This window comes from Apis mellifera, linkage group LG10 (genome assembly GCF_003254395.2).
Source record: "Apis mellifera strain DH4 linkage group LG10, Amel_HAv3.1, whole genome shotgun sequence".
Classification (NCBI taxonomy): Eukaryota; Metazoa; Arthropoda; class Insecta; order Hymenoptera; family Apidae; genus Apis; species Apis mellifera.
In genome coordinates, this window is record NC_037647.1 from 8379083 (window position 1) to 8404445 (window position 25363).

At 36.8% G+C, this 25363-nt stretch overlaps 3 protein-coding genes across 8 annotated transcripts in view; 1 reads left to right on the forward strand and 2 right to left on the reverse strand.

The window, feature by feature from the left end:
• Positions 1-19783, reverse strand: part of LOC412914 — a 35761-nt gene extending 15978 nt beyond the window's left edge. For 2 of the 3 annotated variants that reach the window (XM_006565545.3, XM_006565546.3), the window contains exon 1: positions 19525-19783. The gene's annotated coding sequence lies outside the window, so the exon portion shown is untranslated. Of the gene's footprint in view, positions 1-4179; positions 4895-19524 lie in introns of those variants that run through there. The other variant, XM_396366.7, reaches the window with a different exon arrangement.
• An 895-nt stretch (positions 19784-20678) lies between these two features.
• Positions 20679-24230, reverse strand: LOC409671 (beta-catenin-like protein 1). 4 transcript variants are annotated; one of them, XM_393169.5, is made up of 10 exons: positions 23843-23929; positions 23598-23726; positions 23077-23456; positions 22658-22989; positions 22312-22535; positions 22042-22224; positions 21833-21980; positions 21601-21767; positions 21303-21486; positions 20679-21241 (listed from the first exon to the last, which is right to left on the reverse strand). In XM_393169.5, exons 2-10 carry the CDS (start codon positions 23625-23627, stop codon positions 21153-21155), a joined length of 1737 nt encoding a protein of 578 aa, XP_393169.1. In that variant the 5' UTR covers positions 23628-23726; positions 23843-23929; the 3' UTR covers positions 20679-21152. The 4 variants fall into 4 exon arrangements, with proteins under 4 accessions (XP_393169.1, XP_026299146.1, XP_016769886.1 ...); XM_026443361.1 differs by lacking the exons at positions 23598-23726; positions 23843-23929 and adding an exon at positions 24098-24230; XM_016914397.2 differs by lacking the exon at positions 23598-23726 and having other exon boundaries at positions 21601-21746; positions 23843-23920.
• On the forward strand, positions 23879-25182 carry LOC412913 (Golgi SNAP receptor complex member 2). Its single transcript, XM_396365.4, has 3 exons — positions 23879-24029; positions 24090-24314; positions 24416-25182. Exons 2-3 carry the CDS (start codon positions 24175-24177, stop codon positions 24912-24914), a joined length of 639 nt encoding a protein of 212 aa, XP_396365.1. The 5' UTR covers positions 23879-24029; positions 24090-24174; the 3' UTR covers positions 24915-25182.
• The last annotated feature ends 181 nt before the right edge of the window (positions 25183-25363 follow it).

Consider the following 25363-nt stretch of genomic DNA (forward strand, 5'->3'; position numbering starts at 1 on the left):
CCAAGCATTTTGCAAGTATCTACATCGTATGTCGGGCACAAATATTTGTTTCTATAAATCACGAGCGCGCGCACGGGCCTCGGTTCCCTCGCCTTCGAGCGCACGTGTGATAAGCGAAACGACGAATAATAAAAGCGTGGACGAGCCGCGTTTTCGTTTTCATTCGATCGAAGTTGAAGAACAAAGAATGTGTCTCGTAATCACCGTCATATATTTTCCTAACCTTCGGCTAGCTAAGATCCTAAAGATCGCAGTAGATACAACTCGGCATACTCTAAATATATCTAGGCGAGGTGACGCAATGGCGAAAAGTATATAAATTCTTTACAGGAATATGATGTAACCTTCAAAAACGAATATTCTCATGGGCGGATTGTCTAATGTTTTGAAACACGTACGCGCATCCATGAAAACGTTGCATCAATAAAAATAAAGTATATTTCCCTCGACCTGATTTCCGCCCACCACATCTCGAAGCGAAACGTGAATCAGCGACCTGTGCTGCACAACAACCTTGCCTATTTCCTACCGATATCTGAATCGCTCAAGCCTGTGATAACGGGCACCACCATTTTTTCCAATCCATCTGGAGACAAACTAGAAAACAATATCGTAAACGATATTATTGCTGCTTAGAAACAAGATCACCGACGTTACATTATCCGCCACCTCGAACTGGGACGCCCACGTCTTCATCAATCGTTCTTTCCAATCATTCGTTCGAACGATTCGCGCGAAAAGATGGAAACCGCCAATCCCAGCCTTCCAACGATTCCAGCGCGCTAACTATCGAAACGTCGAATTTTCGACGTCGACGTGCTCGGCCGACAAGAATGAGACGACGCGAGTTCTCGGATGGAACCCGATCGGTTCCCTGGAACGGTTCCAAAAGAGGATCGGATAATCGACGACCGTCGAACTCGAATACGACCGCGATCGGACATTGTTGTCGACTGATAAGTGTGTATATCGTAATGGGCCGCGTGTGAGCTTGTCACGTAGCCGTGTGCACGCTTCGTTTCTACGTAGAAGGGACTCTGAACGTCGCATAACTCGGTCACGTTTGCGGTTTGCATCGTTAGAATACGATACGGCCCACTAAAAATAGCGGCCGAGCCAATATCGATACGCTGTAAACGGTGTCAATCCCGTGATCGGAACCATTGCAACTACACGGAACGTTGGGTTTCCGCGAGTATGCAATTATCTCGTGTTTTTTTTTTCTTTTTTTTTTCCCCCTTTTTTATTTATATTCTCATGTTGTAATTTTCATGGAAGATGAAAATGGACGAACTCGTTCGTTACTCGTCACGAATCGGAGGAGGATCGGTTCGGTTGGGTTATTCTTGGGATGGAATTAAATTAAATGAGCGTATTTAAGAAGAGATGGAGAAGCAGTTTGCTAATGTTTTAATCATTTTAAGACTCAGTCAGATCACGATAATCGTGAAATTGTACGTAAATACAGTTATTCGTTGAGAGTATCTTAATTACTTTCCCTATAAACTCGACTGAAACGCATCGATGCGTTTCGAGCAAACCTTTAATTTGCTTATCATCGAGGGAAAAGTGGGACGAATGCCGTGGAAAGAATACAGATCTACGGAGGTGTGATCGTAGAGAGAAGGAAATTAGTTCAGACAGTTTCACAGACCGAGACAAGAAGGGATGTCGTTATAAATAGCTTCTTAATGCGACGTGCGAAAGAGAAGGAAAAATGGATTTCAAGGATAGCCGTGTATTTTTCGCTGATACGATCGCCTATCGATTCCTGGCATCAATCTACGTCAATTATTCGATTTTATATATATATATATATATATCACAATCGCTTGGAAAAGTATCGACGATATAAAAGTTTTCGACGTCATTTATCAATATTTTCACTTGTAATAGTATTAATATCTCGATATCTCGTATCAACAACGCTCGCTTCTGTAACAAACAAATTCCGATATCGGAAACATTGAAGAAATTGAATAAATCTCGTCGAAGAAATCTTCCGCGTAAAAACGTCCGTATCACAAATACGCAAAGGAGAGAAATTGGCGGTGTTACGAGAAACGATAGTTTACTTAATTCCAAGGCTGCACGAGCCTCCAGTTCTCGCGGTCAACCAGCGTACGCAGATGGAATCGTGATAATATGTAAAACGATCACCACGAGGGTTTGCGCGTTTTCGTCTCTCGAAATAGACGGTCGAAAAGTCGCTCACTGGGCCCTCTCGCCTTCCCCGTATTTTCCTCAAGAATTCGTCGCGAACTCGAAACAGTTTTTAGGCTTAACAACATCGTCATCCATCCATCCATCCACGCTCTCGCCCGTTATATTAAATTCTTGCTCGACTCGTTCATATTTTCTTTTCGGAGGAGGAATCGAGACCGGGAATAAGCTGATTAGAACTCATTGCAAAGTCAAATTTTAAATTATGAATCACGATTATCATCGTATGAAAATTAGAAGAAATTCAAGGTGAAAACAAAGTACATTACATACATAGTTAGGTAATTATGAAATGTTTCCATAAATAAAATATTTAATATCCATCATTTTCCCTTCTACCTCTGATTCTTATTTTCTTGACTCAAAACTTCCTCTTCGAGTTTTATCGATAAAAGAAGAGGATCTGATCTGTGCGATTATCACGGAGGATGACGAGAAGGGAGCGTGTAACGCTTAAATTTACAAGGAAACTTTTCGATAAATCGACGAATGTTTTCAAGTTTCGACAACGCGTCGAAAGTAGTCTCCGATAGTACCGTACCGTTAAAAGTTTCGTGTATTTCAGGCCGTTTAAATGGTTGGAATAACACGAGTTGTAGACAGAGGTATGTCTCTTAACATCGGTCCCCGATTAAAAAACCGCGTCAATAATAAATTAAAAAAAACGTAATGGCCGATTGATCGGTTGCCAGCTTAAAACAAGCAGCACGGTGATGACAAACGACGCTATTTCCGCTTAGAAGAAGTCTTCTTCTCTTAATGGCATTACACAATCCGTCGAGAGTAATAATAAAAAAACAGTTTCGACTTTTGCAATCTTCTTTTCCTCCGGTATCGTTAATTTTTCTATTAACTCTTTAGAGATAAGCTTTTACGCGTTTCGTCATATCGTCATGCTGTTGTCAATCAGTAACAACGCGATAATAATAGTAACGGGACAATTTTATATATAACTTTCAATCCGTTTTCCAACAACACGGAACGACAAATACAGGAAAAGTTTTACGGAAATTGATTATTCGAATGGAAACAACCGGGCCGACCTATCATCGCCACTCGCGATAATACCACCCGATAAACGAGTCACAGTTTTGCAAATAAGCAAGACGTGTCGCGTGCGATGAGGTGGCAATGTATGTTTCTGACGGTCCACTCTTGCGTGTGGCGATCGTGCTTTCTATACACGTACACGTCTATGCGCGAGTGTGATGAATAGGTACGTGGACTACCGTATGCACTCGTGCAAAGTTTATTTCGGTTCGTCCTGTAATATTAGACGTGATGCGAACATTCGAACGCAGGATCTACGCAGGAACGATTAAAAGTGTAAATGTACTAGAAATGTTTGACTAATGTAATAAAAAGAAGAAGGAAAAAAAAGAAATATTCGAATAGTCTGAAAATGAATCGTCGAAACATCACAAGTTTGACCTATTAAAATTATACGCGATTACGTTTTTCTTTTTTCTATTCAGAAAGAATATTATAATGAAATTTTAATCGACTGTTAATGCTGAATTAAAATTGATTGACGCCGCATCCATAAATGTTAAATCAAGTTGTCGCGCTATTGTAAGAAAGGTATTTTGTCACGTTGCCTTCGAGTCAATACTCGAACAGAATCGATCGTCGACACCGAGATACCCGCTCACTTACGGTCAAATTTATTTCTGGCCACGAATTCTCTCGTACGCGAAATCGAACCGCCGTATTCCGGGCGGGAATCGTCTTATGTCGAATCTCTCGGGTCTACGATACCCGCGGCGTACAATCCTTCTTTCTATCTGTCCGCTTCTAAAATTGTAACCTGGCGAACAACCTCGGTGGTCGACCGGTTGAACTCTTTCGAAGATATAAATTGCTCGAAATCGTTATCCTCCAAACAATTATTCGTACGAATAGAATTTCTCGGAACGAGTTTAGCACGGATAATAAAAAATTTAACGATTCAATTACCTTGCTAATTCCTCGCTCGAAATTTCAGACTCGAAATTGTCCAACGTTTATCGAGTGGGAACAATAGCGACTATTAATTAATAAACGGACAAAAGGCTTTTTTTAAACACGAGGCAAAAAAGAAAAAAAAAAGAAGTTCCGCCGTGCTCCTTTGAATCTTTCGATATCTTCCTTCTCCAAACCGCGGACGCGCTTCCTCCATTCAGATATAATAGAATATCTCCGTTTCGTGACGCGGCTCTCCCATTCAACCGCCGCTTTCAAAGGGTTAAAAATAAAGTTGGCATCGAGGTAATACTTCGTCCACTTTTCTAAAATCCACGCTCGAATCACATCACTCCGCACTGAGAGCAAAAATTTACAAATTTTTTTTTTCTCTCCTCTCGTAGATCCTCGAGATCTCTCATTCGAAACTTGTGTTCCGAACTTATCGAGTCTTCTTTGATTTTTTTCCCCTTCCGATTCGCGTGATCCACTTTCCTCGTAAAAGTTTAAAATTCCACAGTGTACACCAGTGGCACAACGAAGGGGTTAAAATTCGCGAACAAAAGAAATAATCCCAAGAGATATAGGACGAGCGTGAATCGTCGATACGCGTTGCACGATCGCGCGACACCGACTGAGCGGCAGCGCGACAGAAAAGAGCGACAACTCTCTGTCCGATGCTTGGAGCTATACGCGCGCTCTATTCATCTCGAAGTCACGTCGAATAATACCGTCCAATACGATTGTTCGAAGAATAAGAAGAGCGGATTAATAAACGTGCCGGTTCGAAACGGCGGTTATTAATCGACGAAATGATTTTTTAATCGTACATATACCGACTTATTTTAGGCTGGAAAATATCCAAACGCGATTATGATTGGCATGAGATATTGGCCTTCGGCGTAACAATCGCGATACGCTTTCCACCAGTTATTTTAAGCAGATATACGTATCGTTCGATCCGTATAAAGAGAATATATACGTGATACAAATTTATGCACCTTTAAATTTACCCTGTTTTACGTTTATGTTTTTTTTTGCATACGCGTAAATTCTTCAAAATTCAAAATCACGCAAAAATTAGGAAATCCGGGAAGGGATGTCGATGATTGCAGCCTCGAATCTCGGTTAATTGACGAAACGCACGTGGCCGATCGAATCGAGCGTGTCCAACCAAACCGATTTCTCGCGTTCTATCCAACGTTTCGTTGTCCAAGTAGGCGTATACCGGGTTAACGCGTGTCGGGGCTGACGCAATTTACGCTACTTACGTAAATCAACGTGAGAATACGCGTCACTCGGAGCCATTCGTAATTCAGCAAGTTCAGTAATCGTGTAATTTACACGTAGTTCGATGTTAATGGTAATTAGAGAGCGTCGCAATTTCTAAATTGGAGGAACGTACGATGTTTGAACTAGGAAAAGAAGATTTTTAACGCGAGATATACGAAGAATTTCTCTTGAAAAGTATCAGCCAGTGAGCGAGATTTGTGCATACGAGGATAATTCAATTTTCCATTGTTTATCGCATCCACTAATTTTTCTTCGAACATGGGGTCAACGCGTACTCTAGCCATCCGTGTCACTGGGTCAAGCTATACCTTCCTCCTCTCGATGAGGGTGATGAGATTTAATTCGCTACTCGACGTGACTCTCTTTCCAACTTCAACTACCTCCCTACCCTCCTCTCCCCTGTAATTTCAATGAATCCTCCTCCTCCTCTCCCCGACGTCTCTCACTCCCACGTGACTATTAAACGAAACGACTGAAATGAATGACAACGAGGGAAAACGCAATGTCTGCGTTCCATCTGTCAATTTATCGGTCCAAAATTTTTTCCACCGCATTTCCTGCTCTAGAAACTTTCATTCCTTCCTTCATCGAGTCTTCAATTTCTATCCCGTTGCCTCTATCAACTCTTATTCCCAAAGGAAGAAGCTCGATTAAAATCATCGATCTTTTCAGCAGTAAAATGAAATGAAAAATATTTTCCGAAGAGTCGTGCAATTTGGAGGCCAAATTATCGCAGAAACTCGTACGTAAATATCGTTGTAATCTACGATTTTCTGAATCGCCACCAATCTCGATGTCACACGCATCGACGGAGTTTGGAGGAAGAATTAAAAGCGAAGGGTGGGAAGCGCGTGGCAAAAGTCGGCGAGGTCGAAAATCGAGTAAATCTTGGTCCGACTCGGGTCCACGATGCGCGTGACGCAGAAACTCGCGATGGCCATTTTGCCATTCCCCGGAATGTTCCTCGGCCACTCTTCGCGAGCCGATTTAATTATTCCACGAAGGTAGGCGCTTTGAGTTTTCCGGCAGCGGTTGCACGCTGCGAACGGAAGAACAACCCGAGCTAAATATATTTCTGGACGCCAGAAGCGGCTCGACATTTTTCTCTTCTTCTTTTTTCTTCCTCTTCTTCACTTGTTTTCCCTCCATCCTTCATCTCTCCTTCCTCTCCTCCTCGCCCTTCTTCTTCGTCATTTTACCGACTTTTCTACATTTTATCTATCACGTATTCCTTTTTCTTCCCTGCCATTCCATCCTTTTCTCATCGTTCTCTTTTCTCAACTTTCTCCTATCTCCACGACATTCATCATCGCGCGATACTTCTTTCATTAGCTCTTTCTTCTCCGTTCCAGAGGATAAAACATACACGCACGGCTATTTCTTGTCTATTCCTATCGGAAGTTGTTCCTCGTCGTCTTCGTTCATGACCAGCTGTTCTTGTTGCCGGACAGAGTTGGAGCCGGCTAATCCGCTATTAATCGAAGCAAATGCCCCGACCTCGCGATCTACTTGTACCGCTCGTTATTATTACTCCCCGGGGGGGAATTTCAAGACCGCGCCGTTTCTCCGGGAACTCGTTTACGGATCCTTCTCCGTGCCCGACAATTTCTTTTCTCCCCTCGTTCCATCCGGCCACACGAGACCGCGTCAATTCCGCTTCCTCGTTCCGCATTGCGATCCTCACTTACGCGTTTCAGTTTTCTTCTTCCATTTATTCTCATCCTTTCCTCTTATCGATACTGCATTTTATTTCCATTTTTTTTCTTTTAATTTTTCCAGAGAGGAGAAATGGAGGAGCATCGACCTTCGAGGCAAAACGAAAGTTATTTAACAAGTTTTCTTTTCTATCGACTTTTCTTTTTTTTTGAAAAAACTTCACTTTCATTGGGATGTCGATAATTGTTCGAAATGAAAACGTTAAGAAGAAATTAATCGTTGCTTTCACTTGTGGGAATTGATTTGACGGCTTCTCGGCTGTCGATCGTTGTATAATAAAATCGAAGGTATTAGCTGCTCGAGCTCGCGAGGAGGAGAAGTTAGAAGAATTTCAGTTTTTCAGTTCAGACGGTTGAATAAATTCTATTTCCCTGCTACGTTTCTTATCATAATTTATCATAAGAAACATCCGACTGGACGGATATCCTCTTTCGCTTACTGTTGAACAATATTCGCACGTGGTAAGCTTCTCGATTTCACCGGCACTTAATCAGTAGTACACGGCACGTGATACGTCTTATTTTTAACCGTACGTCTCTTTTTTTTTTTTTTTTTTTCATTTACGATTCAAATAATACCGGAGGAATATGTGCGAGATTTATCCGGTGATTGCGTGACGCAACGAGATTATACATTATGTAATCCGCGAATCCGTGACCCAAGAAGAACATTGCAACCGAGAATATTTTTATCAACAAAGGGGTCATCGACAGAAAGAAACGAGATAATTGTACACGTGTAACGAACTTTGCTGTTACTCAATTGCCCGCGAAGAAAAATTTCTCGCCTCTTTTTCCTTACATAGAATTATTGACAATTAAGAGTGACGTGTGCAAAAATGCAAAAGGATAAAATTTTTAAAAAATTTTCAAATGTAATTGTTCACATTTCTATTTTCTTCTATCTTGCATTATATATTTCTACAAGTTATCTAGTTGCAGAATCGTGGCACGATAAAGAGTACGATATGATAATAGCGATAACACATGCAAGGAACCGCATAATTCGTTGCTTTTCATCGGTTCACGATCGGTTATTAACCTATATATATATATATGTATATATACTAGATCGTCTAATCATCCGCTAATTGCCTCGAACGAGGAAAAGAGCGATGATTACAGAGGACCTACTTCGATTACGTTTTACTTGCTGCTCGATCGGCGCAGGTGAAAGCAATAAGAATCGAAGGTCTCGATTTGCAACACGGAGAGGCGTAGCTAGTTTCAGAAACCAGATCGTGCGTTTTCCTCGCACAGATTTTCGCTTCTATCGAAATTTCAATTCGGAAAAAGGAAAAAAAAGTCGATGAAATAATACAATTTTTCTACAAAATGTTTCGAGTATCTGTTTACAGCTCTCCGTATCTTGAATAAGAACAACTTATCTAATATCTCTCGCAAATAAATATTAAGTACGAATAAATACACCTCTACTTATCTAATTTCTAGAAAAAAGGAATTATAAATTTCTGGAAAATTATCAGATAAATGAACTCTTTATATAATTGAATCAATCTCGCGATAAATAAAGTTGAGAGTAAAGGAAAATGCATTTTTGATTCTCAAACTGTGTAAAGTATGGATGATATATATTCGAATATGTGAAATATTCGAATAAAATGTTCGAAAGAAATTTCACAATTTAAGATGTGGGCGGGGATATTCGAGAAATGCCGAATTTATAATTTTTCTTTCTTACACCACGAGACACCACCTCTTCCGCCTCTTCACCTAATTGGGAGGCAACGAGGTCGCGCGAGATCATTAATTAATCCCACGTGGGTGTGATGCGTGATCTTTCGAACTTAAAATCTTGTTCTTTTTACATCGTTTATCATCCATCTTTTAATAAGATGTTCTAACGATACGAAGTATTAGAAAAAAATAGAAGAAGAAAAAGAAATCAAGGAGTTTAGATACGTGGGACACGTCACTTAAGCTCGTATCTTACGAGGCTTTTTTCCCCGATAAGTCTTCGAGCCGAGAAATTTCATTACTGAAGAGGCGACACGTTTTATAAATATAAATTTTCTTTTGCTAATATCATCGTTAGAGATTACATTCGAAATGCCTATGGGAAACTTGGTCCCGAAATCATTCAACAGAATAATTTAATCGAAAGAGATTAATCGAACACAATAAAGTTTAGATGCGTTTCTTTTTAGACCGGTAAATTGATTAGAATTTTCAAGAAGAAAGGAAATTTTCTTAGGAGAGAGAGCAAGATCAAGTCCACGAGGAATGGAAAAGAGACGCGTTTAATCTGGCGCGTGTTCACGGTCACAAGGTTCTAAGCCGCGGATGAAAAGGGCTTTTTAACCCTCTATTCAACCGATGCAACGGCGGTACGCAAGAAAAGAAAGAAAAAAGAAAAGAAAAAAGAAGGCTGGCAGCAAATTGAAGGGAGCACCGGCGCAAATAGATGCGTGCTCATCATCACCGTCTAGCCTATGGAGCGATGCCATAGGATGTTTTATTAGCGTTTCCAAGAATCTCTATTTGCAACTTCGGCCCGGATGCCTTGAGACACGAGGGACCGGGTTGCATTCACCGGAAAACCAGATTTCTCGCATCTTTTCTTGGGAGAAATCGTACGAATAAGCGATCCGACGATCTGTGAAGATATCGATGGACGTTAAATCGATGCAATTTATCGAATTGATGGAGTATCGATTTGATTGAGCTTGGTTTGTACAGAATAGAACGAGAAAACGTTTAATTTATAGACTTTAAACTTTAGAGAATATCGAGAGCGAACGAAGGAGCGATATTGCGAGAATACAGGTGGATGTGCGATAAACGCGTCGTGAAGATTTTTGGGTCCAAGAATATCGCGTGCAATGTCCGACACAATATCACGCCAAATTTCAGCAAAATTTCGAATGAAAATAAATGGCGAAACTAAAATATCGATGAAGATAAGGTAAGGATCTCGAGAAGAAATTTCTTTTTCCGCGAAAAACGATTTACATAACGGAATTGGAGCGTCGAAATCGTGAAACGATACGTGAAATATAAACTGGTTGGGGAATTTTCCGTAGAATCTAATTGACGAAGTGGGACACGAATTATCGCGTACACGCGAAACCCCCGACGAATACGAATTACGGAAACGCGGCCCCCGGTGTGCCCTCTTTGATAGATAGGCCTGATGCTTATGAATGAGATACATTATGCATGTATCAGGTGATACGACTTCGTGCATAATATCACCGCGACCACCTCTCACTGACTAATCAAACGAAAAATACATCGACACGGAGAAGAAAAGTGAAAAAATTATTTTTCTCACATTTATTTCCTTATTTTCGCTCGCTCCTTTATATCAACTTTAATTCAATTACTTAAGATCTCACGAAGTGTTGATTAAATTCCAAAGAAAAATGAAATTGTTATTATTATTTTGATAATTTTCAACCGTAGAAGAAAATTCATTAAGCTGATTGCACTGAAGGAGAAGATACGCAAGAAAATTTTCGTTCGAGAACGAATCTCTGATCGCGTCGACGTGGAAATTGCCATTCCAACGAGTGTTTTGCTTGGCGAATACCAGTGGAAATCAGGGCGAAAAATGGTGAGTCGATCGACAAGGGGAGCATTGAAGGAAGAACGGCGCGAAAGGAAGGGGGGAGGGGGGCGAAAGCTAATAACCGCGGAGGATCCAGACCTGTGATTAATGCCCCTCTAAACGACAAACCGTCTCGATTGCAGATGTAATCGCTGGCGAACCGGATGTAACGGGTCTCCATGGCTGGAGCTTCGCTATCGGATCGATTCGAAAATGCAGGCACGTGCAGTTTTGTACGCGTTTTGCAAGCGTAACGTAACGACTCGTGGAACGCGTGGGTCGTAGGTGAACGCACGGGTTTGCGCAACGATTATCCACCGATTTTTCGCAAGAAACCGATCGACCAATTCGCTCGACGAATATCGAGAGACCGTGAACTCTCTTTCCTTTCTTTGCGCCAATGGGCGCCGTGTAATACGATTAACTGGTTACCCGCTGAATTATCGATTCCAATCGAGCTCTCTCGCTTGTAATGTGCTGCTTTTACATGTCTCAAAGTATATTTAACCTTTTACAATTCTATACCGCTATAAAACTTTACGATCCAATCCAATATCTCCGTTTCCTTTCTTTAGTTTTCGTTTGTATCACGATTGTCAATGATCCGTCGTGATCCATTAGGATCAAGTTTTAAAAAAAAAATCGTGATGGAATAAAATTCAGATAAACTGAGCGTAAATTATGTGTGGATCTATCGCGAGAAAGAGTACGAAAACAACTTTTTCGCGTCGCAAAAAAGGATAATCCATGGAGAAAGCGAAGCGACAATTTGACAAATCCGAAATAGAAAATTTCTGGGCATCCTCGATGGAACGATCGAGCAGGGTACAGGAGATCGTACGTCGACACTCGGTGACCTTAATAACCTCGTTGCCTGCTCCCGACGATCAATTAATTACCGCCTAATTGGCGTTGAAGCGACGGTATCGTCGCGATAAACCTGTAACGCTGTAAGCGACCGGCCCCTTCATCGACGAAAACCGATGAGCATCGAGGCCAAGATTTTTATCCGCTCTCAGAGAAAATAGCATCGCGTCTCGAGAAATTAAACGGCGGAAAAATGAGTAGAGGAAGATATTCCCAATTTCAATTTTCAATTTTCGGAGGATAAGAGAATTCCCTCCCTTCGACGAGATTTTTTTCATACTTTGATCGAAAAGAAAAAGGATCGACCGTCGAAGAAACATTCGATCGACGATTCGTTGGAAAAGTAGTGTTTGAAATCAGTCAAGGATCCACGAAATTTCCCCTCGAGTCGACGCGCCGGGTCCGCGCTTCTGCCCCCGAAAAATGAGGCCGGCTCTCCCTTTCGTGTTCCCGCGGGCAACGCGCGCGGCCACGCGGTCTCATTGCCAAATATGGCTGGCCGCGGTATTCTTAGCACTGCTCGAGCGCGAACGACGCTCGCCGGAGCCGGCCGAGCGGACCGCTTCGTTCCTCTCCGTGAACACGGAGACGAGGCGGCCGCATCGGGTGAGAACAGATGCGATACAGCTCGGCGAAACCGCGTAAACGTCGGACAGAGAGACGTTCGCGGGAAGATAGAGGGAAGAAACGAAGGGGAGTTCGAACGATAAGAAGCATCGGTGAAATAACGCGAGGAACGCGGGGGGAAATCGTTTGTATCGGATTAACTCGGTTAGAGATCACGATTATGGGTTACGGATTCATGGAATTATTGTGGTGCTCGATGTTCTCGATAACGAACGAGAGATTCAGAATTGAAAAAAATTGTACTTAGGAAGAGAATAATAGAGTATTCTTCTTTAGGATACGAAAATCGATAACACGTGAAATATTCGGCCGATGAATCGATGTTGAGAAGAAAAAGTGCTTGGTAGATTAGGGGAATCGTTCCTCCTCGATATTCGAGCAAACGTGAATCGTTCGAATTTCATCGGGATCGTTCCAAAGAGAAATATACGGTGTTAATAAACACGTGGAATACCCACCTTTGGCGGATGGATTCTAGATATCAAAACGATGAAAAAAATTTATATACACATACGTCCGATAGCCTTATTTAACGAGTTATAAACTTAAACATTTTAAGTTTGCATTAGATAGAGCGAGACGACGAAGGAGCTAGATGCGCGGCAGTATCGTATTGCAATGTCGCTTGCGCAGCGGAGCCCCTCGATGAAAATAAATATACTGATATTTTTTTATACACAATTAATTATTTCAAATAAATTTTAGTGTAATGTAACGCTCCACTACGACATTGCAACACGATACTGCCGCGTATCCAGCTGAGCGTTCTCGCTTTTTCGCCGTCTCGCTCTATCCGATGCAAACTTAAAATGTTTATAACTCGTTAATTAAAGCTTATCGGACATATGTGTATATGAATTTTTTTCATCGTTTTGATGCCTAGAATCCACTCTCCAAAGGTGTCCCATAGGGTGTTTATTAACACCCTGTATATATGTGTATATATCTTTATATGTGTATATATCTTTTATATATATAAAGGAGAAAGGAGCTGGGTGAACCATGGATGGAAAAGGGCCAATATTTTCTTTCCCAGCTGCCTTCTTCCCTTCCCCCGAATGAATCAATATTTTAATCGACCGCTTCGGGAAGCCACTCCACGTTCGTGTTTTCTTCCGAGTTTTCCTGTCGGCAAAGGAAAAGTCGAATAACTTCTTCAAATATAAAACGGACTGCCAATTATATCTTGTTTTTTGGCCAATTAACTTTTTTTCCAAGATGTAAAATTTAAGAAGAAAAGTCGAACTCGTGAAACTATATGCACACTCGATTCGACAAACATCTAATTCAAACACGTGAGGCAATATTTAATAACGTTAGTCGGACATAGACGAGCCGCTGAAGAGACGCCAGGAATCGGTGTTATTTTTAGATCGGTTCGCGACATTGCAGTGTCCACTAACTGCGAGTGGATGCACCGAATTGCCGTTTCGCACGCGTCCAAGAAAATCGTTCGATCGATCTCTCTGGGTCACTGGGATGCCATGTCCCAGCAACGTTTAGATTTCGTTCATTCGGCGAGCGGCTAGCTAAAGTTCAAAGGATACCTTTCGTCGTCCACAGGGTTGGCGCGCCCACCTTTCGATTTCTGGGTCAGGTCAGAAGGGTGTGGTGAATGCTTCGAGTGCTGATCGCTCGATGATTTATCGAAACGAGGCTGCAATTTCATTAGACACCGTAGACACCGTCGTCGTGATCACCGATTACGAGACTTTCCGTGGAAAGGCGCGGCATTTTCCCTCCAAGGCTACGGTTGGCCTTCGCCCGCGATCAGTCCAATCCGTTTTCGTCCATCGATTCTCGAGAAAATTGCTGATAATCGCGCCTAGTAAGAGGTTACTACGTGGCAAGCTTCGTGAAAATCTTTGTCGAGCTACAAGCTGACTAATTGCCGTCGTCCATTATAGCGTTATATATCTATTCCGCCTTTGTCTTTTCTCTTGAATTTCCACACACACCTTCCTATAATAGCACGCTAACCAAGTGTTCGCTAACCCGTTATGCACGTCCTTATCGCTCTTCCATATGTCATAAGTCACGTTCCCATGAATGAATTTCTATCGCGGTCCGATATGTGACCAGCGTCGCGAAACGATCGTCCCATCCGAATACAAAGCGTAGGAAAGCACATGACACGATCAAACTCCGTTTATCTGGGTCAAACATCTCCCAAAATCCACCTGCGCCGTTTTCATCTTTCTAAAAATCTTCCTCTGATTCTTCGAGCGTTACTCGAAAGCGGGAAGCATTTCGACGAAGATTAAAAGAATAGGCCGACCGAGAAGCGACGAAGCGGAAGAATAAAAAGGACGAGAAAGAAGGGAGGCGATGACCGTAAGAGGAACGAACACGGAAATAAGCGTAGGTCGAGGGAATAGGTGTAAGGTGAGGTAGCAGGTTGTCAAGGCAAGGGAAAAGGAGAAGGAAAAGGGAAGAGGATAAGGAGAGAAAACAGGGCCACATAAGCGGCAGTGAGAGTGAATGGATCGATGCGGCCGTCTCGACGCAGCGGGCGCCATCGCCAAAACATCGCCGAGCCAAAATATCAACGTTCATCGATCTTTTGGATTAGAGCTGGTTCCGTAATTTGCCAAATTGTGGTGTCACTGAGCGCTCAATGTGCTTCTTTTAAAACGTTAACTCGATCGGATCCTTTGATATCCGAGGGAGAAACAGGTTCAGGTTCGCGTTGAACTCGAGAGAAACTTCTTTTGACCTTTGATCCGTTTAACTTGCTTTACATCTGGAAGATGCAAGACGAGGATGTAGGAGGAACGAAGCGAACTGAGTTCACACGAGATAAATAATAGAGGTAAGATATCTATATCGTACGTATTTATATCGAATGCGTTGCATCATTGATAGAAAAGCGCACGATGGGATGTCGATCGTGCGTCGGAGTGAAGACCTTAGAAGACGATGCCCTGTCAGTTACCGCGATTATGAGCTATGCTTACTGCCAATTTATCTTGTGCCGCGATCACAATGCTATGCTTGCTTAGCTCGAGGTTGTTGACCCAGCCAAGATGCCATATTTCCATGCGATTTCTCTCGCCGTTTACTCATGTATTCGGCAACGTATGATAAAAAGCTATTATGCTCAACTTGACATTACGAGATACGAACGATAATATTGTCCGTCCTTAATACCCATTGATTATTCGATGCCGACTTATATAGCATTATTTACGATTACGGTGGTAATTTGATTTAACTCGTACGTCATCTAATAAGGATCTACGAGAATAAATTTGTAAACACTATCGATCATCCGTAAAAGTAGATTGTCTCGACGACGGAAGCTAAACGGGAGCAGTCTTTGTCTTTACGGTATAATACCATTTTGTCGTGTCATAATACCACTGTATATAGTCACAAACTGTCACGAGAAACGTGGCGACAAGCTGCCAACAGATAATGGAATAGTTGTTAAATATTGCCCCTGTGTAATTAATCAAATAATTAAGAAAAATAAGTGTAAGAGGGTTGAAGAAAGAAAACTTAGGAATAATTTGTGATGACTAGAGGCAGATTCTTGTTAGTAAGCTTGATTAAATAGGTCTGTGCAACGCGCATACAGCCGTGCACGCATGCAAAATAGCGCGAATCGTCTAGATCCCTTTGATCTAGAAAGTTCGTGGGAACTCGAGTAGAAACATTCACTTTCGCGATTTCCACGCTACAAGTTTTCTCTCCACCCTCTCTTATTCGCTCACGTGAAATTGAAAAATTACAAGGTGGCTACGTAATAATGTAGCAACTGTATACGAAGATCTCTTTCGTAAAAATTGAAATTTCAAATCACAATTATGTTTTCCTCCTCCCGTAGAGGATTGAACCGACGAAGGCACACCTGATCGAAATGAGAAAATAAAGTGCTCGAATAAATGGCTCGAGGCGCAAAGATAACATTCCGTCCAACTAATTCCTTCTCGTCGGGCCGATGACATAATCGACCAGTGTGTGCATGCAAATTGTGGTTATTCCTCGATGCGCGCACACGACACTGCCCACGGAAACTCGCGATTAATGCAACGCGACTATTGCAAAACGCAAGAAGAAAAGGGGTTTTTACGTGGAAGATGCGTAATTCAATGGATAACAAATATGCGTGACGCAATCGTCTGAAATCACCATAATCATCTCGTACTTGTCTTCTTTCGATTGCAAAAACCCATGTATACGATTGCTTTTCTCTTATAAGACGGTGCAAAGAGTGGAGAAAATAAACAGGCAGCGGGGAAAACAAAAGGGGTGGATTGAAAAGCCGCCTCGAGCGGGGGTATATAAGAAGTTGAGAACGACGATCCAACAATGGTAACGAGGACACTGGCTTCTATTCAAAAGACTCGTTTTTCCCTAGATCAGCTGATCGACGAGAAATTGAAAAGAAACGAGGCTCCTATGATGAAAGTTTGGAAGTTATCTTTGAGAAGATTATGTTATGTAAAAATAGTAGAGGCTTTGTGAAAGCATCAGCTGACGAATCTTCTTCACAGATGATATGTTTATGGCAAATTTCTCCTATGCAAATTTCTTTGTGAAAGGAGAGCGCACGAGCAAGATTTCGTGATGAGAGAACATCCTGATATCTTTCGACACTAACGCTCGATTCGGCGCAGATCTGACCTAAAAATTAGCGTAAATTTCATGAAAGCAACTTACACGTTTCAGTACAGTCGAGCTCGCTCACTCGTTCTTAAGTAGCTCGCTCAGCGTTTTCGCGACTTGAGTGGCCACACGAGCCTTTCAGACACGAACTTTCAGAGAGCAGACATGGAGTAGGGTTGAGTTGAAAAAGAAAAAAAAATCTGTGCGAAGAGAATCGGTGGGAAAAAGTCGCTCGTAAGAGGGATTCCTTAACCACCCTTGATTTCCATCCACTTCTGGCTAATTGACTCGACTCCAGACCGCTTTCAGCCTTGAATTACTTTGAGCATAGAGGGAATGAGCTTTCCAAATTTCTTAGAAACTCTTCGCTCATCTTTTCCTTTTTTTCATATGTGAAACGACAGGATCAAATTTAAGAACAAAATTAAAAATTAAATTGTTTTCTTGTTTTCTTAATGTACTAAAGAGGAAAAACAGGGTGAAAAAGATTAACCAATAGAAAAAAATATTCCAATTGTTAGAATTCTAAGGAAGTAAAGATTCATATGATTAAAGTGATTTTTATCGAAACCGAACAGAAAGCTTTGACTATAGATACACAGGATAGCCGAAGCGTTGTGCATGAACGCTTCAGCAACGAAGAATTCGCGAATCTGGGACAGTTTGATCGATAATGGCGTAAACCTGGCCGCGGCAATTCCAGGAATGGCACCCTAATTGGATCCTTCTTAAATAAGTATTTCAATTTACCCACAATCTGCCGTCTTTTCAAGGTACGCTATTCTTTTGAAAAAAACATGTAAAAATATTATTTGACTTCTTCGAAAAAACGAAATTCATAAACTTATTGATCGATTGATAAGATATAATTGAAAATAATAATCGTTAAAATCTATTTATAATTATCGATATTTTAAATAAAGATATTTTATTAACCGTGAAAAAGAAAAATATCAATTGAAAATGAATTCAATGATTTTCTGGAAATAAAAAAAATTTGATAAAAAAAAAATATATATATATAATAAAAAATATAAAAAGAATTTCTGGATATTAAAACCGTGTAGAAAAATAGATAACGAATTTTACTTTGAAAAGTAATACCATATAGGGTTTGTTTGTCCGGACTCTATTTGGATTTCGCAAGCTATTCGTTCAAGGTTACACGTTGTCTGCAGCATTCATAGTGATGCACCAACGTGCATTTTGCACCGAGGACAATCGATAAACCACGATAAAGGAATTAAATGTTTGTTGTATATATCGGAATCACAAAATTTTCACTTGTCAATATATTCATCCTTTTTATCTATTTTTTTCTATCTAGTGTTCAATATATTTATTTGCAATTATTCTCTGCTTCATTTATAATATCCAATCATTTCATTTCTATCGAAAAAAATTTTAAATTTAATTTATTGGTAAATCTAAAAATTTTATATGCAACTTTATATCTGATTTTCAGAGTAAAAATAGCTTTTAAATTTCTTCTTTTTTATCCTTCTTCTGATAACACACAATTATGAAAATAAGCTATAACACAAATAATTATAGTATCCTTTGGAAAAGAAATATTCAGATTTTGTAATAATTAATTCCAGTTTAATTTAGAAAATGAAATTCATGCATGTCTTTTAAATTTGTTTCAAATTTTTTAATTTTTTATTCAAATTGCTTTATTTTTTAATGTTTCAAATAAAAAATATAATGATTTGAAAAAAAAAAATTTTAACATCAATTAAAGAAAATATCCTTGAATGACGTATGTATTTATTAAAAGTACTTCCAATAATCACGTGACGAATGTTGCTTCGCAGCACGTGTACATAACAACAAATCGAAAGGAGCAATGTTACGTCATCGATGCACAGCAGGTACGCAATTGCGAAATTGGCTTTAATAGTAAAGACGTTGTTCAACTGGAGTTACGAGACAACAAGAAACCTTATAAACGAGAATTGTCCAATGTTCATTATATACACAAGGAATATTTAAAAAATCCAAATAGTTTATATGTATAATTATTAAAATCATATAAATAAACATTATAAACAAATTTAAAATGATATGAATAATATCTTATTCTTTTCCTTTTTTTTTATGACGAATAAAATTTCATTTTCAGACTACGACACCATAAAAAAAATGATTATTTTAGGAATGCGATGTAAGAAACAAATTAATAGAAAATATAATAATATTTTACATTATATATATAATTTTCTCATATTATATAATTAAATGGATAATCTCCTTGATTGCTTTGTAAAATTTTATAATAAATATTAAAATTTAATTTATAATATACGAAATTATGATTAATTATAAGAAGATTATTTTATGTATATATATATAGATGTCAATGATCATAAATACTAATTTTTTGAAATTTTTTCTTTTAAATATACATGCTATATATATATATATAAAAAGGAAAATATAAAGATTAAATCTTTAATATATGCTACAATGAACTATATGTCAAAATATTTTCTAAACATCAAATGTCAAATATTGAAAAATAATTGATAATTCAGTTTTAATTTTTTGAATCAAAATAATGCTTTTATAAATATGTTTTTACACGTGCGTACGCACACTCCAAATCAGAACATGATATCAATCAATAACATGAATTAATCAAAAAATAAGGGATGAAATTGACAGATGACATACCGTGGTTGTTTCCTTGAAGAAATCGACACTTTCTTGCAGTAGTTTCCTTCAAATTCAGTCTATATAATTGCAGCACAAAAAGATGCACAAAATTATCACTCGCATCATGCACGGGTATCGTTTTTCCTTAGCATATTTGTCACGAATGTTTTTGATTTTACACGTCAAAATGTAAAACGTGAAATCAAAAAAAAACAGCAAAACCACCACGAACCGGCTAATGCAACTAACAACCGCACCTCCGAAGCTTGCAACAGCAAACTGGCTTGTCTCGTGCAGCAAACTTTCATGTAAGGATGCAGCACGCGCTTCTATTGGTAGGCAGCTGCATGGCTAAGCCAATCGCGATCGATCGTTCACCGAACATTGACCCCCCCCTCCCTAAATATATTATAACACATTTCTATTTGGTACCACATTCAGAACAGAAAGCTAATATACAATGTGTGAACAATAAAAATTTCGAATGCGTAATTGAAACTAACTGTAAAACTTAGTTAATTAAACTTTTCTTCTTAATTTTATTAAATATACAACTATAGTTGAACTAAGAAGACAGTGCCACAATTAAGCATATTAATTGAGAGCGCATGCGTTCATGTGGATCACCATGGTTACGGTAAGTCTGAGAGAAAACGCGCGTATTTTTTTTAATAATATCAATTATAAATTTAACAAAATAAATATTAGATTTAGTCATAAATATGTTTCTTGAATTATTTTATGTACGTTAAAGTATAACTTATATGTTTAATATATTTATATATTTTTCATTTTAGTTCATATTTTAGTTCGTATACATCGAGCGATTATTGACCGGTTATTTTAAATATCATAAAAAATTAAATAAAACGTAAAATTTTCACTTACTTGGCAGACGATGAATTCGAAATAAGAAAAATATTTCTGACAATGAAATATGTCGCCATGATCGTTAAATCGATGAAAGTACTTCACATAGCCGCTATTCACGACAAATTTTTCATAAAATCCAAATTTTTTCCTACGATAGCAACTCTTCCATAAACAATCTGATAGTAAAATTTCTCCGTAATAATTTTGGAAGTTATAAACGGTATCTTCCGATTCGTATGGACGGACAATGTCGGTTAAACTTGGGACTATCTTGCTCAAAACTGACATGATACGAACAATGACAACTTGTGATCACTGCTTTATTTTCACCCATTTTATTAACGTACATCTATGATATCGTTACGAAATATTTCATCAATGGGTGAAAAAATTATGTGTTGAAGAATTAAAATAAATTATAAATTTTGAGTACAAATTTCACGCTATCGTACACTATAGTATTATTAATCATATAGTTTGATATGAAGTAATTAAAACAATAAAATTATCGATTAATTACACATAATTTAAAGTAGCGCGTACTTCACAATTTATATTTTGCACATAAAATAAAAATTTGTTAAAATATATGACACTCGTTTAATTTTTTACAAACGTTATTTTTTTAATCCTTGTATATAAAAATGAATATTTTGATTCATTTATTTTACACATGTTATTAAATGTTTATATAATAAGATTGCTATTATGAGACAAAATTTTAAAATTGCAGAAAATTTTAAATTTTTAAGTTGTTCATTAAAAAGTATACATCAAAATTTATCAATTAATTGCAATATGTGTTGTTGTTCTGCTTCTCTCCATTCTGAATCTCCAGCATCGCCAAGATTTCCTGCATATTCTAATAAAAATAGTAAAATTAAACATATGTAACAGTTATAAATTATAATGAAAGAACGTACCTCGCATAATGTGTCTTATTGTTTTGAGGGATGCTCTTCTTTGAGCTAAAATTCGTGTAACTCGTTGTTTTACTGCTGGTGGACAACCAGTACATGCTTCTAACAAAACATAGTCTACCAATTGTAAAATAAATAATCCACTATCCAATCTTCTTAAGTATGATTCTTCTTCATCTTCGTCTTCCTATAATTGCAATATAATTAAATATATTTAAATATGTTAAATATATTTTAAATATATTTATGTGCTTATTTTAAAGTAAAACATATATAAAAATTTATATTTTCTTTTTTTAACCTTTGTATTTTTTTCCACTTCCTCCACTTTTTCAAGATATTTAAAATGAAGCTCCATCAATCGATCTACTTTTTCGTAATCATTTTCTGTGAATTTACTCAACAATCTTTGACGTTGTTGTCCTTTACAGTTCCTTAGCATACTTGCTATAATTGATATTACATGTTCTACAATGGCAATAAATATATATAATTTGTAAAATAACATAAAAATTATCTTTTTTTTTTGTTACCTTCGTGTTCTTCCGCAGTAAGCATTCTCTTTCTATTTTTTGTTGGCGTTTTCATGAATAAAGGAAATATTGTTCTTAATCCAAGAATATCAACAAATTTACTGCAATTATCTTTTCCATCTGGTCCATTCATTGCATGATCTAATACCTGGAACATATTTAAATTATTAATAAAATGTATTAAATAAAAATTCTAATTTAATAATTACTTTAAGAGAACCATTCCTAGACATTTTTTTTTCTCGCAACATTAAATTCATAAGTTGCAATCCTTCTCCTCTTAAAAATCTATCTCTGTTTACAGTTGCCATGAGACTTGAACATAATACATTAAATAAATTTTCCATCATTTCTTGCTCTTCTGCTGTTTGAGGATCATGTCTTTTATAATACTAACAAAACAAAATTTATTTAAAAAACAGACATGAAAAAGTAAAGAATATATACCACATATATATATATTTTTTTAAATTACATACTGCTAATTGTTGTAATAATACATCAATTCCATCTAGTTCACCAAGAAGTAATCTATTTTCTGGCGTATTTTGCAATAGAATAGATAAAAGTTCACTAGCATAAAGTTTATTTGCATCAAATGGTGTTTTTGCTTTAATTCTTCTTAAAAGCCATTGCATTAATCCTTGTTTTCCTGCATCCGCACATAATTCTGGTCTAAATTCTAATAAATTTTCAAAAATAGCTGAAAAAATATAACATATATTTTGTATATATAAGAATAAATTATAGAAGAATAAATTTATATTAAGAATTTTGTGTGTGTGTACATATATATATACACAAATTCTTAATATAAAAAATTACCTAAAGTATTATAAACTCCATCACTTTCTTCCTTTACTGATTCATCTAATCTCTCTAAATTTTGCACAAGAAGAGCACAAACTTGTTGTTCCAACAAAGCATCAATCAATGTATCAGCACCTTCTTGGCTTTCGTGTAAAATATCTACATCTGTGAGTTCTTGTAAAAGATCCACTACACCAACTGCTATGTCTGTATTTTCATGAGATAATAATTCAAGTAACGAAGGTACAGCTCCTAATTCTACCATCAGAGGATATAAGTCTGGATTAGTTGCAACAACATGAATTTCTTGAAGAGTTTCATGTAATTCCACTTCTGATTCTATAAATCTAAAAGATTAAAATTATTTCTTAGTTTCATATATTTTTTTAATTTGATCTTTCATGCTTATGCTACATCATTTGAAAATAATATACTTTTCTGGTTGATCAGGAAATTTTACTCTCATTTCTTGATTTCTAAGTGCTCTTTTTTCAAACAAAAGAACCATTCTCTTTAATGTTGCTTCATCTAATGCTTCTATTTCTGGAGCTTCAGTCTCTACATATTTTAAAATATCTTGTTTTTCTTTCTCTGTAAGCTGTGGTTCAACTACATCATTTGCTGGTGAAGGTAAAGCAGCTCTGATAGGTGTAGGAGGTTCATTGCTTCTAACTGGAGTCATTTCAATTTCTCTTGGTTGCCTTTGACGTGCATGATATGGAGTTTTAATTACTCTTTTTGGTTTCTTAGCATTTTCCCATTCATCTTCATCATCTTCTTCTCCTGCTATTGGTCTTTTTGGTGTATTTGGTGGCTATGTAAAATAAATACAGAAATTAAATATAATTAAAAATATCTTACACTATATTTAAGTTAAAATTTAGGTTAAAATTTTAGATAATAACAATTTCGAAACATATTATAAATAAATTTTAAATAATTTTGTTAAACGTACTTTATATGATAATAATTCACCGATATCCATTTATAAAAACAATAGTTTTCTTTTTTGAAGAAATTAAATATAACAAATATTATTTATTTATCACTCTCAATCAATATACATCATGTTATAAGTAAATCACTGTAAATTAAAAAAAACTATAATATATTATAATAGATTGTAAAAATCATATAAAATTTTAATAAATTAATGAATTTTTTAATTATATTTATAAATATAAATTTCATGCCACTTACAAAAATATGTTCTACATACGATTTAAACCTAAAGATGTCAGTAGTTTTCATTCATTCAAGCAGAAGATATTATTTCACATTTGATTAGAAATAAGAAAATTTTATATTTTTCTATAATTATATAAATAAAAAATATTATTAAACTTTACTATATTTTAATATATCGCAATGTTCTTCATAGTTTTTGGTATTTTTTTTCTTTTATATTATTAAATTATTGAATAGATTTTGATAAGTATTGTTACAGATATTTACCTGACAATAGTATTTATATATACACGTCATAACTTACGCGAATGTTAAAAGACGAATGAAATTATTTATTAATAAATATGGAACCATTATATCACCAAACAAACAAATTAGTACAGGAAACTCAGCATCTTTTCTCACAACTTGAGAAAAAGACGCTTAACCTAGATGTTAAAGAAATAGAAAACAGCATAGAATCAAAGATAAATCTCATCAACAGGTAGTTACTTAAAAAGATTTTTATTTTTTTTATATAAAAATTGTACAAATAATTTATTAATTAATACATTTAATAAAAATGATATATCATTTTGTTTTCAGTAATTGTGAAAAATTAGATGTGTTATGTCTCAAGGGTCCTATATTTCAAAGGCAAAATGCTAAGATGCGTGTAGATCAATTAAAATATGATAGCCGTCATCTCACAGCTGCTTTAAATTCTTGGAGAAACAAAATTATTAAAAAACAAAGAGAAGAAGCTGAAAGAGAAGCATTATTATCTAGAACATTTACTACAAATGATCACGTTGATATTATGATAGATCATAATGTACAACATAATTATAGTTTGAAAAATGCAATTTATGGTGTAGATGATCTTCTCCAAAGTGGAAGTAGTATTTTAGATAGTTTGAAATCACAAAGAATAACTTTAAAAGGGGCTCATAAAAGATTAATAGATATTGGAAATACATTAGGACTTTCACAAACTACAATGAGACTAATAGAAAAAAGAGCAAGGCAAGATGGATTTATTTTAGTTGGTGGAATGTTGTTTACATGTCTTGTTATAGTTTTAGTTATAATTTATCTTACATAGAATATAATTTTCTATTATATAGGATGATGCAATTAACAATATTAGTTACTAAACAGTTGTTTGTAGAATTATATACAAAAATTTGACATGTTTTTACTATATGAAAGATACATTTGAATTAATAATGTTGAATGCTTCATCCTTATCTATTAAATTGAATGTTGCATTATAAACTTGAAATTTTTAATTGTTGCTAATTATATATTAATAAATGTATTTGTATACAATAAAATAAGAATGATGCATACATCTAAGCATTACAGATAAATTTAGTAATTGAATTTATTTATTATCATTTAATAAAAAAATTTAGTTAGAAATCATATTCTTAAAAACCATGAATTGATTTATAGATTGGCAACACTGATTCTACTTTATTTAATGTATACATGTGAGAATATTAAATATTATAAAAGTATTTATTTACATGTGTTTAATTTGTATAATGT

Excerpts from the sequence above, each read along its gene's own strand:
- LOC412913 (XM_396365.4), top strand. The coding sequence starts at position 24,175 with ATGGAACCATTATATCACCAAACAAACAAATTAGTACAGGAAACTCAG. Across the intron at positions 24,315-24,415 it reads AAGATAAATCTCATCAACAG|TAATTGTGAAAAATTAGATG; the intron begins GTAGTTACTTAA and ends TTTTGTTTTCAG.
- LOC409671 (XM_006565548.3), bottom strand. The coding sequence starts at position 23,893 with ATGAAAACTACTGACATCTTTAGGTTTAAATCGTATGTAGAACATATT. Across the intron at positions 21,981-22,041 it reads CTAGGAATGGTTCTCTTAAA|GTATTAGATCATGCAATGAA; the intron begins GTAATTATTAAA and ends AATATGTTCCAG. Across the intron at positions 21,242-21,302 it reads AATAAGACACATTATGCGAG|AATATGCAGGAAATCTTGGC; the intron begins GTACGTTCTTTC and ends TATTTTTATTAG.